We start from the raw sequence: 17,536 nt of genomic DNA, 5'->3' as shown, positions 1-17,536 counted from the left end.
TCAATAAATTAACTTCATGGAATCCGTATTCATTGAAAGAGAAACAAGGGTAAACCATTTGGTTGACTGATTCAATCCTCAAATAAAATCATTCTTATACAGGTAAAAACACTGATTGACATATTTTTTTAACGTATGATATGATATGAAATCAAAGAGACCCAGAAAAATCCAATTGCACATGCTCACTATAAATTGTTAATTTATACCTTTTGTAATCTGGATATACGTTTTTAGCTCACCTGGCCCGAAGGGCCAAGTGCGCTTTTCTCATCACTTGGCGTCCGTCGTCCGTCGTCAGCGTTAACTTTTTACATTTTGAACTTCTTCTAGAGAACCACTGAATGGAATGAAACCAAATATGGCATGAATGTTCCTTATGTGGTGCTGACCAAGTGTTGTTACTTTGTAGCGGATCCATCATCCAAGATGGCCACCAGCGGGGGACTTAGTTTAACATAGGACCCTATGGGAAATACATACAAATGTCTTCTTTTAGAGAACCACTGAATGGAATGAAACCAAACATGGTATGAATGTTCCTTATGAGGTGCTGACCAAGTGTTGTTACTTTGAAGCTGATCCATAATCCAAGATGGCCGCCAGCGGGGGACTTAGTTTAACATGGGACCCTATGGGAAATACATACAAATGTCTTCTTTTAGAGAACCACTGAATGGAATGAAACCAAACATGGCATGAATTTTCCTTATGAGGTGCTGACCAAGTGTTGTTACTATGAAGCTGATCCATAATCCAAGATGGCTGCCAGCAGGGGACTTAGTTTAACATTGGACCCTATGGGAAATACATACAAATGTCTTCTTTTAGAGAACCACTGAATGGAATGAAACCAAACATGGCATGAATGTTTTTTATGAGGTGCTGACCGAGTGTTGTTACTTTGAAGCCGATCCATAATCCAAGATGGCCGCCAGCGGGGGACTTAGTTTAACATAGGACCCTATGGGAAATACATACAAATGTCTTCTTTTAGAGAACCACTGAATGGAATGAAACCAAACATGGTATGAATGTTCCTTATGAGGTGCTGACCGAGTGTTGTTACTTTGAAGCTGATCCATAATCCAAGATGGCCGCCAGCGGGGGACTTAGTTTAACATGGGACCCTATGGGAAATACATACAAATGTCTTCTTTTAGAGAACCACTGAATGGAATGAAACCAAACATGGCTTGAATTTTCCTTATGAGGTGCTGACCGAGTGTTGTTACTTTGAAGCCGATCAATAATCCAAGATGGCCGCCAGCAGGGGACTTAGTTTAACATGGGACCCTACGGGAAATACATACAAACGTCTTCTTTTAGAGAACTACTGAATGGATTGAAACCAAACATGGCATGAATGTTCCTCATGAGGTGCTGACTAAGTTTTGTTACTTTGAAGCTGATCCTTCATCCATGATGGCCGCCAATTGGGGGACTTCCTTTTACATAAGACCCTATGGGAAATACATACAAATGCTTCTTCTAGAGGTGCACTGAATGGAATGAAACCAAAACATGGCATAAATGTTTCTTATGAGGTGCTGATTAAGTGTTGCTACTTTGTTGCCGATTTACTGTTCAAGATGGCCACCAGGATTTTTTATTAAATTACAGGACCAATATTAAACCAAATTTGGCCTCACTCATTATTAGGGTATCTGTTATGATTTTAATCTATTTTTACATGATTTCCAAAACCAAAGTAGAATCAGGTGAGCGACACAGGCTCTTGAGAGCCTCTAGTTGTATGTTATAAAGCAAATATGAGAATTTAGTCAAATCGGTCAACATGAATTTGACAGATGGTAAGTGCCCCTTTAAAAGGAGAAGGTATTATAAGGTGGATCTGTTTTCCCATTAAAATCAAAAAGTAGTATAAATCAATCAGATAACATCCTTCAGATGTCCATTAGATATTAGTCTGTTGATCATAAGTATCTATTATTTTTGTAATTTTGCCTTACCTATTGGCAATAGATCTTCAAACTTCTTACATTTTGTGCATAACAAAAAAACTGCCAAAAAAGCCAAATGTTTAGCTCACCTATGTGAGCTTTTACCATTCCTTTGTATCCATTCATTTTGGATATAGTTTCTAAAACTGTTCGTAAAAACTGTTCTCATGGGCGTAGAATAAATCGCTAGCAGAGAAAATTTCGTACCAACAATACAAATATTTTGGACCTAATTACTATTTCAAAAAACAACGGCAGACATTATCTGTTAACCAACCTGTTAATAAATTACATCAAATTTTAGAGGATTGCAACATAATTCCATATTGCAGTCCTAAGTATGAAATCGTCCAAATTATAATTGCATATTATTATTCTAAACTGTTTCCCAAAATTGATCGCCTTGAAGAACATAAAAAACATTTTATTAAAATCAAAGATGTCAATAAAGGTTTTGATTTTGTAAATATTGCCTCATTCTGTTAAAGAACAAATTCCTGGCTATTTTGATAATACTGAACTCCCTCTTATTTGTTGTGTTTACAAAAAATCATCCTGGGAAATATGTGTTTAATTATAGCCAAGTGTGTAAAGATGTTAATATTAGTGACAATACACCTACGTCATGAAATTGCAGTAATTCGGAATACATTTATGGCCCCAGTTCCCATGTTACAACAGGAGACCTTAACATCGTTCATGACCGAGAGTTGAAATCATTCCTCAGTGTAGGACCTAAATATCGCCCCCGTCAATTATTAATTGGAATGAGTGTTGTAACATCATCCACGACTCACTCCGCACTTACTGCTCAAAATGGATAAAACGAGAAAAAGCTGACAAAAAATCCTTAGATTCTTTTTTAAATCAGTAATGAACATAGTTGATATTCGTATTAAACATTTTAAAGAACATTTTACTCCCAACAACAACCATAATAGCCCTATTTCTCGTATCAAACATAAGCTAAAAGAACTCGCCAAGGAATTTGTTTTTGTCCCGGCTGATAAGGCTGCTAATAATACCATTATTGTTTGATGTAAATTTTACGATTGAGGTTCTGCAAAAGGAAATCACGAATTCACCAACATTCAAACTGACTCCATTTCGGAAAATGACATCTGTAACAAACATAAATTTTTAGCTACTTCTTTACAAGCAGAACCAAATACAATGAAAGTTCCAACTATGTACTGGCTTCCAAAGCTGCACAAAACACCTTACAAATATAGATTTATTTCATCTTCAAGACATTGTTCCACTACTAAACTGTCTATTCTACTTACTAGTACACATGGTATAATCAAAAACCTGGTAATAAATTGTTCAAATAAGGCCTTTGAAAATAGTGGAATTAATTACTTTTGGAGTGTTAAAAATTCGTTGGAAGTACTTGATAAATTGCATGCTTATATTGGTGATTTCGAATCTGTTCAAAGTTTTCATTTTTCTACCCTATATACCACTTTGCCTCAAAATCTTCACACACCTAATTAAATACGATTACTACCCTGAATTTTTACTAGATAACATTTTTGTTCGCTATGGAGATTCCGTATATTGTCAAGTTATTGCAATTCCTATGGGGACTAACTGTGCACCACTTATTCCAGACCTGTTTCTGTATTGTTATGAGTTACAATTTATGACTAAAATCAGCAAAGACCCATCGAAACAACATCTGATACAAAAATTTAATAATACTTTTAGATATTTGGATGATATATTGGCTCTCAATAATGATGACTTCAAAATGTACACTAAAGAGATTTATCCTGCTGAAATGACTTTAAATAAAGGGAAATCTGCCCTGTCCTGGATCTTGATATGTATATCTTTAACGGGAAGCTTAATACCAAAATTTATGATAAAAGAGATGATTTTTCATTTCCTATTGTTAATTATCCATTTTTAGATGGTGACGTTCCCTTGTCACCATCTTATGATGTTTATATATCTCAACTTGTTCGATTTGCTTGCGTATGTAACAACGTATTTGATTTTAACGAAAGAAACCTCTGTATTACTGAAAAATTATCACACCAGGGTTTTCGATATCACAAACTAGTCAAAACATTTACTAAATTTTATCATCGGTACATGCACATCATTCATAAATATAAATCAACATGCAGACATCTTATACGTTCAGGTATTTCACATCCAATCTTTTATGGTAATATTCTATACAAAGCACAAAAATGTCGACATTTACCTCAAAAGCTAACCAAACCTTTAAATAGACTTATTCAGAAGCAATATAGTAACGATACTGTTGTCAGGTCATTAAAGATGGCATATTTTGGTATTTATATTGATTCACTCATAGGGTCTTTCTAAAACCAGTTGTTGGCATGATATTGGTTATGTTCTACTAATATATTTTATGATGGTATGATACTAAACCCCTAACGGGAGGGATTGTGCTTGATTTTCATATGATGAAGACATAATCTTTCAATCAGTTTAATTGAGGTCTGGAGCTGGCATGTCAGTAACTGCTAGTAGTCCTTTGTTGTCGAGCCTGCGACTTTTGTTGCAGAAAGCTCGACATAGGGATAGTGATCCGGCGGCGGCGTTAGCTAACTTCTTAAAAGCTTTATATTTTAGAAGGTGGAAGACCTGGATGCTTCATACTTTGTATATGGATGCCTCATGTTACGAAGTTTCCGTCAGTCACATGTCCAATGTCCTTGGCCTCATTTTCATGGTTCAGTGACTACTTGAAAAAAAAGTTAACATTTTTTGTAATGTTAAATTCTCTCTTATTATAAGTATTAGGATAACTATATTTGGTATGTGTGTACCTTGCAAGGTCCTCATGCCTGTCAGACAGTTTTCACTTGACCTCGACCTCATTTCATGGATCAGTGAACAAGGTTAAGTTTTGGTGGTCAAGTCCATATCTCAGATACTATAAGCAATAGGTCTAGTATATTCGGTGTATGGAAGGACTGACTGTAAAGTGTACATGTCCAACTGGCAGGTGTCATTTGACCTTGACCTCATTTTCATGGTTCAGTGGTTATAGTTAAGTTTTTGTGTTTTGGTCAGTTTTTCTTATACTGTATGCAATAGGTCTACTATATTTGGTGTATGGAATGATTGTAAAGTGTACATGTCTAGCTGGCAGGTGTCATCTGACCTTGACCTCGTTTTCATGGTTCAGTGGTCAAAGTTAAGTTTTTGAGTTTTGGCCTTTTTTTCTAATACTATATGCAATAGGTCAACTATATTTGGTGTATGGAAATATTTTATGATCTATATGTCAGTCGCGCAGGTTTTATATGACCTTGACCTCATTTTCATGGTTCATTGCTCAGTGTTAAGTTTTTGTGTTTTGGTCTGTTTTTCTTAAACTATAAGCAATAGGTCAACTATATTTGTTATATGGAAGAATTGTTAAACTGTACATGTCTGCCTGGCATGGTTCATCTGACCTTGACCTCATTTTCATGGTTCATTGGTCAATGTTTAGTTTTCTTGGTTAATGTTAAGTTTATGTGACAGTTGTAATAAAGCTTTATATTTAGGACTATCAACATAATATCAATGATTAGTAAAGAAGGCGAGACATTTCAGCGTGTGCACTCTTTTTAATTTATGTATCATTGTCATTTTGCATAGTTTCTTTTGTTACCTATTCTGACATCGGACTCGGACTTCTTTTAAACTGAGTTTTACTGTGCGTATTGCTGTGTGTTTGTTTATTCTACATTGGCTAGAGGTATAGGGGGAGGGTTGAGATCTCACAAAACATGTTTAACCCCACCGCATTTTTGCGCCTATCCCAAGTCAGGAGCCTCTGGCCTTTGTAAGTCTTGTATGTTTTTTAATTTTAGTTCATTTATATGTTTTGGAGTTTAGTGTGATGTCCAATTTCATTGAACTAGTACACATTTTTGTTTTGGGCCCAGCTGAAGCCTGCCTCCAGGTGCGGGATTTTCTCGCTGTGCTGAAGACCCATTGGTGGCCTTCGGCTGTTTTCTGCTCTTTGGTCGGGTTGTTGTCTTTTTGACATATTCCCCATTTCCATTCTCAATTTTATTCATTGTAAACTTATTCAAAGATCTTCTCTTCTGAAACAAGTGGACCAATTTCAACCAAACTTGGCCTGAAAGCTACTTTTGGCATACAGTATAAAATTATGTATTCCTTATGTATAAATTTTACGAAGTTTCTGTTTTTGGTTATTGTCCCCCGCGAAATGGTTGTGGGGGACCTGGAAATTACGGGCGTCTGTCCATTCCTCCAGTCTTGTTAGTGCATTGACAAAAAACACTTAGAGCATTTAAAGCCGTTTGTAATCCCTTTTCAGAATTTGATAACAAAACTATATCATCTGCAAATAATAGGAAATTTATTGTTGTGTCTCCAATTACAATGGGATCTGTATTAACATTTTGGAGACTTTTAACCAGATTATTTATGTAAAGATTGATAATAATTGACTTAGTACATCTCCCTGTTTAACACCACGGGTGGAGACAAATTCTCCACTGAGACCATTGGGGAATTTAATTCTACATCTAGTATCGTCATATACATGGAATGAATTATATTAAAAAGTTTACCGGGGAATTTAAGTTCCAAAAGGATATAAAATAATCCATTTCTTCAAACTGTATCAAAAGCCTTTCTGAGATCAACGAAGGCAGCAAACACTTTCTGCTTCTTATTTTCTTATTTTCTATTATAGATTTTAAGGCGAAGATGTAATCTGTGAGGTACAGGATTTTTCTTTAAATCCAATTTTGTTTTCACTAATAATATTATGTTCATTGACAAATTTTGTAATTCTCATATAGATAACTTTGTTAAATAATTTTCCTTGGTTAGAGGTTATAGAAATACCTCTGTAGTTTGAAGGGTCCAGCTTATTGCTCTTTTTGTGTATTAAATAAATGAAACTTTCATTTCATACTTAGGAAATGTTCCTTCTTTGAAAATTAGGTTAAATAATGTAGTTATTGGGTCGACTAGTACTGGTATACCATATTTGATCATTTCATTTGAAATCAAGTCCTTTGCAGTGGATTTACCATTTTTCAGGGTTTTAGAGGCTTTAATTATTTCATCTGCTGTTATTGGTTGATTATAAGACATAATATCTTTGTTTTTTAGTGCAATTATTAGTTCATTTAATTTTTTAAGGATAGTTTTATGAAATTTACTGTCCTTTAATTGAGCTTCACAAGAATTTTAATTTTTGAAGAAGTTATAAAATGTTTGCTCATTGATTTTTTCTGTAGCATTATTTTCTGATGCTCGTCTTAATTTATTAAGCAAGTCCCAGAAGGATTTTGGGTCATTATTGATATTACGGGATAGATCTGAACATATTTTATTTTTGTATATTTTTTCTTTTGTTTACAATTTTGAGCGCTGAGAGCAGTATTCTTTTCTGTAAGCGCCATTAAATGGAAATTTATTTATTAGAAATGCATAGTGCTTAACAGTTTTATATAAGTCTTCACATACACCTGAAAACAAGGGTTTTCTTTTAGGTTTTACTTGTTTGTTTTTTAATGTGCCCTTTATTAAATTTGGCCGATGCCAAAGCTGTTTCTTGAAGAATTATGTTTAGAATGTTTACAGCCTTATTACAATTTGAGTATTTTCTACTGAGAAATTCTTGCAGTTTAGTTTAAGAATTCATAATCTGTATAAGTGTAGAATAACTATTAATTGCCTCTGAATCCCATACAAATTTACCTGGGAGTGGTTCTAAATATGCTTGTTGGGTATTTGTATTATCATAAAAAGAAGTTTACAAGGTGCAGCTGATTGCACAATGATCTGATAATGGTGTAAAGTCATGCACAGTAAACTACTTATGGCATAAACATGTAATAAATTTGCAGATGCAACTGCATGATCAACAACGCTAGAACCATTATATTTTATACAGGTATATTTACCAAGTATATCACCAATAGTTCTACCATTCAAAACTCGTAGCCCAGCTTCTTTACAGAGCTCAATTAATAATTTGCCACTCTTATTTGGCCTTTTATGATCAAGATTATTTCTTGGTGTACATATATCATATACATAATTTTCATCCTCAGCATGAGGATACATAGATTCATCTGAAATCACAAAGTCTGGGGATGTTCTAGTATATGCATTAAAATCTCCTTGAATCAATACTTCACCCTATTGACTGTAGTATTCTATATTTCTGAGTAATTTTGACTAAATGTCTTCAATATTTTTTGGTTGCCCAGAAGAATTTTCTGGGGAAAAATAGGTAAAAGCAAGATATACATCTCTTGGAAGATTAAAACAGTTATGGTTTAGCTTTTACCCACAAACACACACACAATCATTTACGCACTTGTGTGGTGTTTATAAAACTTAAATTTCTCGATAGGTAAAATAAAATAAAATATTCATTCATCTTAATTAAATAGAATAAACAATGTAAAAGTACGAATATAAGGAAAATAACTACCATTTTATTGTTAGAGAAACCAGAGACATATAAATATACTTAATTTATGTATCATTGTCATTTTGCTTAGTTTCTTCTGTTACCTATTCTGACATCAGACTCTGACTTTTTATACGACCTCAAAAATTTTTGCAGTCGCATATTGGTATGACGTTGGCGTCATCGTCCTAAGACACATTGGTTTTTGCACAATAACTATAGTTTAAGTGAATGGATCTCTATAAAGTTTACCATAAGGTTCAATACCACAAAAGGAAGGTTGGGATTGATTTTTGGGGTTATGGTACCAACAGTTAAGGAATTAGGGGTCAGAAAGGGGCCAAAAATAAGCATTTTTGTAACTTCCAGACAATAACTTGTGTTTAAATGTAAGGATCTCTCTGAAATTATACCACAAGTTTCCATACCACAAAGGGATGGTTAGAATTGGCTTTGGGGGGTTATGGCTCAAACCGTTTAGGAATTAGGGGCAAAAAAGGGGAAAAAACAAGGGTTTCCTGGTTAATGGACAATTTAAAAGCAGTGTGAGGGAGGTAATCCAAAAACAAAATTGTACAAAAAAAAGGGGGGGGGTAAATTTTTTTGTTGTTGTTGTTGGGGGGGGGGGGGGGGTCAATTTGCAACAGCATAGTGTATTGCACAAAAGCAAAAAATTGAATATAAATTCAAATCATATAACCAATTCTAAGTTCTTTGACTACAGTTATTCGGTGTCAGAAACCTATTATGTGTCAAATATTTAATTACAATCGAAATTCAGACCTGTATCAAGCGCGAGTATTGTCCATTTTCGCCCCAACTGTTCAGGGTTGGACCTCTGCGGTAATCCAGCTGCGCTCAGTGAAGCATTTTATCTAAACTGAGTTTTACTGTGTGTATTGCTATGTGTTTGTTTATTCTACATTGGCTAGAGGTATAAGGGGAGGGTTGAGATCTCACAAAACATGTTTAACCCCGCCGCATTTTGCGCCTGTCCCAAGTCAGGAGCCTCTGGCCTTTGTTAGTCTTGTATGGTTTTTTTTAATTTAAGTTCATTTATATGTTTTGTAGTTTAGTGTGACGTCCATTTTCACTGAACATTTTTGTTTAGGGGCCAGCTGAACCTGCTTCTGGGTGCAGGATTTTCTCGCTGTGTTGAAGACCCATTGGTGGCCTTGGGATGTATTCTGCTCTTTGGTGGGGTTTTTGTCTCTTTGACACATTCCGCATTTCCATTCTCAATTTTATTGTATATATGTCTCTGGAGAAACATATTAAATACTTCCATTTATTACAGATGTAAAGATGTACTAGCCGATGTTAAGGTAGCTGTGGAACCGTTACTCAATATCCTTGTGATATATTTTTGACAATTTAAGGAACATAGAGTCTGTGGTCTGCAAATTGACCAAAAATATATCGCAAGGACCATATAAGAGCTACGAGCCCCAGTTAGTGGAAAGGCACACCATATTTAATTCAGCGTCGATGGTGGTAAATGGTACAATACTAAAAACAAAAAAGACAGTAAAAAAATTTCTGCTGAGAATAAAAGAAACCCTGCACGTTCCCGTTTGAGCTTGTGACACTTTGAGCACCTGTTCCTTGTTCATTGTACACCCTCTCACATAACGTAAATATGACATTGTTTATATTTTCCGCTGAAATGCCTAGTACTATTGCCTAGCACATTTTTGGAAAGTTTGCTATAGCTTGCTATAGCAATATACTTTCCTAAGGCATCGGCCTCAAACCGGGAGTAGCCAGACTAACTTAATTCCACTGTTCTACTCCTAGATAATGTAGTACTAGTGTTTGAATACTAATTCTAGGAAGGTGCTTTTGAAATTTTTGAGTTACTACTTTTTTGATAAGCTTACAGCTTGAATAAAAATGGACTGAATGTTCACCGACAATTCAAATGAATTCAACTTCATTTTGAAAATGGGTATCACAAACACTACTTTGCTGATCTACCCTGCGAGGAAGATAAAATCAATACAAATCTACACGAGACAGCAGTTTCTACGTTTAATTCATAGAAAATTTAGAAGGCCTGATATTTATTGTAATCTTTTCAATTTTTACGTTTGTAAATGGTATTAGGTTTGACCTCTATAAATTATGTATACTTTGAACTGTCAGCCATTTTGTATGTTTATGTTACCTGTGTGCTTTCCTATGGGATTCCCATGACATGCGTGAGATCATCCATACATGTGAACCTCCTGACAGGTGTACAATTATCCCGGTTTCAGGGGTCTCCTCCCATCCTCCGGTTGAAGAGAAAAAAATCCTGTGTATAAAATATTTCATGAATGAACATTTTCCGGTGCCATTTTTTACTACGATGTTTACAAATGTTATTAAAAACGTAAAAGCCCGAGTGTATCGAAAATATCTGGTATTACTGACATTATTGATTACGCAACATGTTTACATTTTGACCAGGCCGGCGGCTAATTAACAAGTGATAATAGTTTGATTGAACAATAAACAGGTGACAGGATATTAAATACTCAATAATCATATCACGATATTGCTTCTGTCTATGTCACACGCCAAGGATGAGTAAAGGTAAATACCAGCTTTGATAGAAAAGTGCATTGTTTTTGTCAAAACATCGATCAGAAGGTTTTGGTGCCAAAAAACATTTATAAACTTTCAATTCAGCAAAGAAATACTAGCTATTTCACATTCCAATGCGGATAAAAGGATCTTCAGCATGCTCAAGTGGACCAAAACTGACAGCAGAAAAAACATTGACTCAAGGATAGTTCACAGCCTCCTAAGTGTTAAGATTAACAACTACACAAACTGTTACAAGGATAAGGATTACTTTATTACAGAGTCAAGTGTATTAAAAGCAGCCAAGTCAGCTTCTACTTCTTAGAATAACCCAGTGTGCCAAGACCAGTGCTGTAGAACTTATTAAATAACATTTGTCCATGTAATATAGACAGTGCTTTACCTAATATATTTTAAAGTGTTTAAAACAATGAGTCTTAAGTTTTCTAGCAAAATGACTTTCTTAATGCTTAAAAACCATGCATAACTTTGGTTATTGTTTGTTTGTTTATTTATCACTTTATAAATATATGTATAGCAAATAATTTTTTATATATCTATGCCTATGACATTGCATACAAATAAAACAGATGGAGGCATGAATAAAACACTATAGATAATACTTTGATTTTTGATAATTGCTGATGAGACAATGATTTAGTAAAAAAAAAATCAAAGCTGCAATTAAATACTTATTTGAAATAATACACATCTACAACCTATTTGAAATAATACACATCTACCATTGCAAACTTTCCACAGGTGCTATCCAGCACTTTGATTTATTTAGAACTTTGTCATGAATTCACTGTGACATAAAACTTATTTCAATAAATTCAAACAATTCATATGCATAGAAAATAAATACAAAGAAGACAATAATTTGTAACAATATAATTGAAATGTGTGGTATGAAAAATACGCCTTCCATCTCCTCACGCTAATGATATCTTGAATCACTGTTTCATGTGCCATAACAACAATGTTTTTTACCTTCGATTTACTTTTTTCTGTTTAACTATCCATGGTTTTGTTTTAAAATACTGTATTGATAACCTCATGCACGTTATTGTTTACAACGGAAAAACGTTTACATTTATATTTTATAGTTACACTGGAATTTCGTAGATTCAAATGTTTCTTTTTTTGTAAAGATGAATTTATGTGTATTTCAAGTAGCAATCACTATATATATATAGCTATATCATTGAATTATATGTTTTAATCATTAGTTTGTAAACTTAACTTTTGAATGAATAAGTACAATCTATCTTGCAGATTATGAGGAAGATGATGACAGTTTTGAAAATTTAGAGGTAATGGATTTTTAAAAGTTCTATGTTGGAGACCATTTATATGGTTGTCTGATGGATATTCAATAAGGGTGAATGCACCCTGATGTAAAACCGCTTTGCAATTTTTGGGTCTTACCAATGGTGATTGTCAACTTTTGCCTTTGACTGGAATTAATGGAAATGCTGAACACTACTCAGAAAATGACACACATTGCTATGATAATTGAAATCATTTGCAAATTGATAAATTTGTTATAAATTGTAAAAAGATAAAATATAAAACTCCGTTATGCCAGTTTAAATTTGCTAATTGCTTAATAAAAACAAAGATTAAAGAGCACAAATGATATCATAGACACAAAGCAAAATAAACAGCATAGCATATATATCAAGACATAAATAAACTGCTTCGCCAAGGGCAGCTGGATACGACCACAGAGGTCCAACCCTGAACAGTTGGGGCAAAAATGGACACAATATTCAAGCTTGATACAGGTCTGAATTTGGATTGTAATTGAGTATTTGACACATTATAGGTTTCTGACACAGAATAAATGTGTCAAAGAACTTGAAATTAGTTGTATGATTTGAATTTATATTCAATTGAAGATTTCTTACTGTTGTGCAATACACTGTGCTGTAGCGCAATACTAAGTAAATCTGTTTTCAGACTATATACAAAGCATATTTTTTTTCATGGAATCTTGAGGGGAAAAAAATGACCCCCCCCTAAAAAATTTTTTTTACCCCCCTCCAAAAAAAATAATATTTGAAGAGAATTTTCTTTTGAGGAAAAAAATTTCCCCACGCCCCCCCTAAAAAAAAATAATTTTAAAGAAATTTTCTTTTTGTAAAATGTGGTACAAATTAAGAGACATCGATACACTTAAACACAAGTTATTGTCTGAAAACAAGAAAAATGCTTGTTTTAGACCCCTTTTGGCCCCTAGTTCCTTAATGGTTTGGGCAATTACCCCCAAAATGAATCCCAACCTTCTACTTGTGGTATTGAACCTTGTGGTAAAATTTCAGAGCAATCAAAATACTTATACACAAGTTATTGTCCTGAAATTAGAAAAATGCTTGTTTTGGGCCCCTTTTTGACCACTAATTCCTAAACAGTTGGGACCACCACCCCCAAAAACAATCCCAACCTTCTTTTTGTGGTATTGAACCTTTTGCTTAAATTTCATAGAGATCCATACACTTAAACTAAAGTTATTGTCAGGAATCCAAATGTATGATTTGAATTGATATTCAATTGAAGATTTCTTGCTGTTGTGCAATACTTAGTAAATCTGTTTTCAGACTATATACAAAGAATTAGCGAAATAAATTGTGACCCCCAATTTTTCTCTTTGGAAAATTGACAATTTCTTAAATCTTGAGGGAAAAAATTGATCCCCCCAAAAAAAAATTTGTTTTTACCCCCCAAAAAAATATTATTTGAAGAGAATTTTCTTTTGAGGAAAAAAAATTGTCCCCCCTCCAAAAAATTTTTTTACCCCCTCCCCCCCTTTCCAAAAAAATTAATTTTGAAGAAATTTTCTTTTTGTAAAATGTGGTACAAATTAAGAGACATCCATACACTTAAACACAAGTTATTGTCTGAAAACTAGAAAAATGCTTGTTTTAGACCCTTTTTGACCCCTAATTTCTGAACGGTTTGGGCAATTACCTCCAAAATGAATCCCAACCTTCTACTTGTGGTATTGAACCTTGTGGTACAATTTCAGAGCAATCAAAATACTGATACACAAGTTATTGTCCTGAAACTAGAAAAATGCTTGTTTTGGCCCCTTTTTGGCCGCTAATTCCTAAACGGTTGGGACCATCACCCCCAAAAACAATCCCAACCTTCCTTTTGTGATATTGAACCTTTTGGTTAAATTTCATAGAGATCCATACACTTAAACTAAAGTTATTGTCCGGAAACCAAATGTCTTCAGACGACGACGACGTGATACCAATATTTTTGCGGTCGTATAAAAAGCACTAGTGTAAATAGCAAAAAAAATAATGTTCTATAAATGAAAACAAAAAGCTTAGCAGAATTTCAGTAACAAAAAGCTTAATTAAAACCCAACTTATATATTTTTTTAGGAAAGCAATACAAGATACAAAAACGTTTTTATGTAGCAGATAACGAGAATCAAATCAGCTGTGAAACTGGTTGAAATTTGCATGAAATGCAGTTAAATTTTGTCCCCCATACAAGCTATTTGTATTATATTTAAACTGATCAAAGAGGTCATGACTCGAGCCTCATTTGAAAGGGAATTCCACACTCGTGCTGCCTCAAACCTGAAAGATTTCTTGATGCACATAGTAGTTCTGGGTGCCTCTGCAGTTTTTCATTATTTTAAAATAAATATAGGACATATATATTATTTATTTTTATACCCCACGCAACAAGTTGCGGAGGGTATAATGTTTTTGACCCGTCCGTCCGTCTGTCCGTCAGTCCGTCAGTCCTATTTCTTGTCATCGCAACTCCTCTCAAACCACACAACAGAATTTCACGAAACCTTTTTAGATAAGGACATACTATGTAGTTGTGCATATCGACAGGAAATTACGATTCAATTTTTTTTCTAGGAGTTACGCCCCTTTGAACTTATTTACTTTAATGTACTACTGCAACAGTTTGTCATCGCAACTCCTCTCAAACCACACAACAGAATTTCATGAAACCATACCAGATAATAAGGACATACTACGTAGATGTGCATATCGACAGGAAATTACGATTCAATTTTTTTTCCAGGAGTTATGCCCCTTTGAACTTATTTGCCCAATATACTACTGCAACCTTTTGTCATCGCAACTCCTCTCAAACCACACAACAGAATTTCATGAAACCTTTTCAGATAATAAGGACATACTACGTAGATGTGCATATTGACAGGAAATTACGATTCAATTTTTTTCCCAGGAGTTACGCCCCTTTGAACTTATTTGCCCAATATACTACTGCAACCTTTTGTCATTGCAACTCCTCTCAAACCACACAACAGAATTTCATGAAACTGTGTAGATAATAAGGACATACTATGTAGATGTGCATATTGACAGGAAATTATGATTCAATTTTTTTTTCTGATACAATTTTTTTTTCTTACACTTATTTTATTTCTCCAATGACAATGTGGGGACGTGGGGTATGTGAGCGCGCTCACTAAGGTTCTTTCATTTTGAAGGTCGCCCAAGGCAAAAATTTATCAGTGTTCTCTCCATTTTTGTCGAGCCGGCGGCGGCGGCGTTAGTTAACTTCTTAAAAGCTTTATATTTTAGAAGGTAGAAGACCTGGATGCTTCATACTTTGTATATGGATGCCTCATGTTACGAAGTTTCTGTCAGTCACATGTCCAATGTCCTTGACCTCATTTTCATGGTTCAGTGACTACTTGAAAAAAAAGTTAACATTTTTTGTAATGTTAAATTCTCTCTTATTATAAGTAGTAGGATAACTATATTTGGTATGTGCATACCTTGGAAGGTCCTCATGCCCGTCAGACAGTTTTCACTTGACCTCGACCTCATTTCATGGATCAGTGAACAAGGTTAAGTTTTGGTGGTCAAGTCCATATCTCAGATACTATAAGCAATAGGTCTAGTATATTCGGTGTATGGAAGGACTGTAAGGTGTACATGTCAAACTGGCAGGTGTCATCTGACCTTGACCTCATTTTCATGGTTCAGTGGTTATAGTAAAGTTTTTGTGTTTTGGTCTGTTTTTCTTATACTGTATGCAATAGGTCTACTATATTTGGTGTATGGAATGATTGTAAAGTGTACATGTCTAGCTGGCAGGTGTCATCTGACCTTGACCTCGTTTTCATGGTTCAGTGGTTAAAGTTAAGTTTTTGAGTTTTGGTCTTTTTTCTAATACTATATGCAATAGGTCAACTATATTTGGTGTATGGAAATATTTTATGATCTATATGTCAGTCGCGCAGGTTTTATATGACCTTGACCTCATTTTCACTGTTCATTGCTCAGTGTTAAGTTTTTGTCGAGCCTGCGACTTTTGTCGCAGAAAGCTCGACATAGGGATAGTGATCCGGCGGCGGCGGCGGCTTTAGCTAACTTCTTAAAAGCTTTATATTTTAGAAGGTGGAAGACCTGGATGCTTCATACTTTGTATATGGATTCCTCATGTTACGAAGTTTCCGTCAGTCACATGTCCAATGTCCTTGACCTCATTTTCATGGTTCAGTGACTACTTGAACAAAAAGTTAACATTTTTTGTAATGTTAAATTCTCTCTTATTATAAGTAGTAGGATAACTATATTTGGTATGTGCGTACCTTGGAAGGTCCTCATGCCTGTCAGACAGTTTTCACTTGACCTCGACCTCATTTCATGGATCAGTGAACAAGGTTAAGTTTTGGTGGTCAAGTCCATATCTCAGATACTATAAGCAATAGGTCTAGTATATTCGGTGTATGGAAGGACTGTAAGGTGTACATGTCCAACTGGCAGGTGTCATCTGACCTTGACCTCATTTTCATGGTTCAGTGGTTATAGTTAAGTTTTTGTGTTTTGGTCTGTTTTTCTTATACTGTATGCAATAGGTCTACTATATTTGGTGTATGGAACGATCGTAAGGTGTACATGTCTAGCTGGCAGGTGTCATCTGACCTTGACCTCGTTTTCATGGTTCAGTGGTCAAAGTTAAGTTTTTGAGTTTTGGTCTTTTTTTCTAATACTATATGCCATAGGTCAACTATATTTGGTGTATAGAAATATTTTATGATCTATATGTCAGTCACACAGGTTTTATATGACCTTGACCTCATTATCACGGTTCATTGCTCAGTGTTAAGTTTTTGTGTTTTGGTCTGTTTTTCTTAAACTATAAGCAATAGGTCAACTATATTTGTTATATGGAAGAATTGTTAACTGTACATGTCTACCTGGCACGGTTCATCTGACCTTGACCTCATTTTCATGGTTCATTGATCAATGTTTAGTTTTCTTAGTTTATGTTAAGTTTATGTGACAGTTGTAATAAAGCTTTATATTTAGGACTATCAACATAATATCAATGATTAGTAAAGAAGGCGAGACATTTCAGCGTGTGCACTCTTGTTGTGTTTTGGTCTGTTTTTCTTAAACTATAAGCAATAGGTCAACTATATTTGTTATATGGAAGAATTGTTAACTGTACATGTCTGCCTGGCATGGTTCATCTGACCTTGACCTCATTTTAATGGTTCATTGGTCAATGTTTAGTTTTCTTGGTCAATGTTAAGTTTATGTGACAGTTG

General features: G+C 34.5%; 1 protein-coding gene across 1 annotated transcript in view; it reads left to right on the top strand.

Annotated features, from left to right (window-relative positions):
* Positions 1 to 17,536, top strand: part of LOC127709607 (uncharacterized) — a 187,467-nt gene that overhangs the window by 155,508 nt on the left and 14,423 nt on the right. Inside the window, exon 81 of the mRNA XM_052215208.1 lies at positions 12,247 to 12,284. Coding sequence (XP_052071168.1) covers positions 12,247 to 12,284 — 38 coding nt within the window. The remainder of the gene's footprint in view (positions 1 to 12,246; positions 12,285 to 17,536) is intronic.

Source organism: Mytilus californianus, unplaced genomic scaffold (genome assembly GCF_021869535.1).
Source record: "Mytilus californianus isolate M0D057914Y unplaced genomic scaffold, xbMytCali1.0.p SCAF_7, whole genome shotgun sequence".
NCBI classification, from domain to species: domain Eukaryota; kingdom Metazoa; phylum Mollusca; class Bivalvia; order Mytilida; family Mytilidae; genus Mytilus; species Mytilus californianus.
This window is presented reverse-complemented; position numbering and strand designations above follow the sequence as displayed.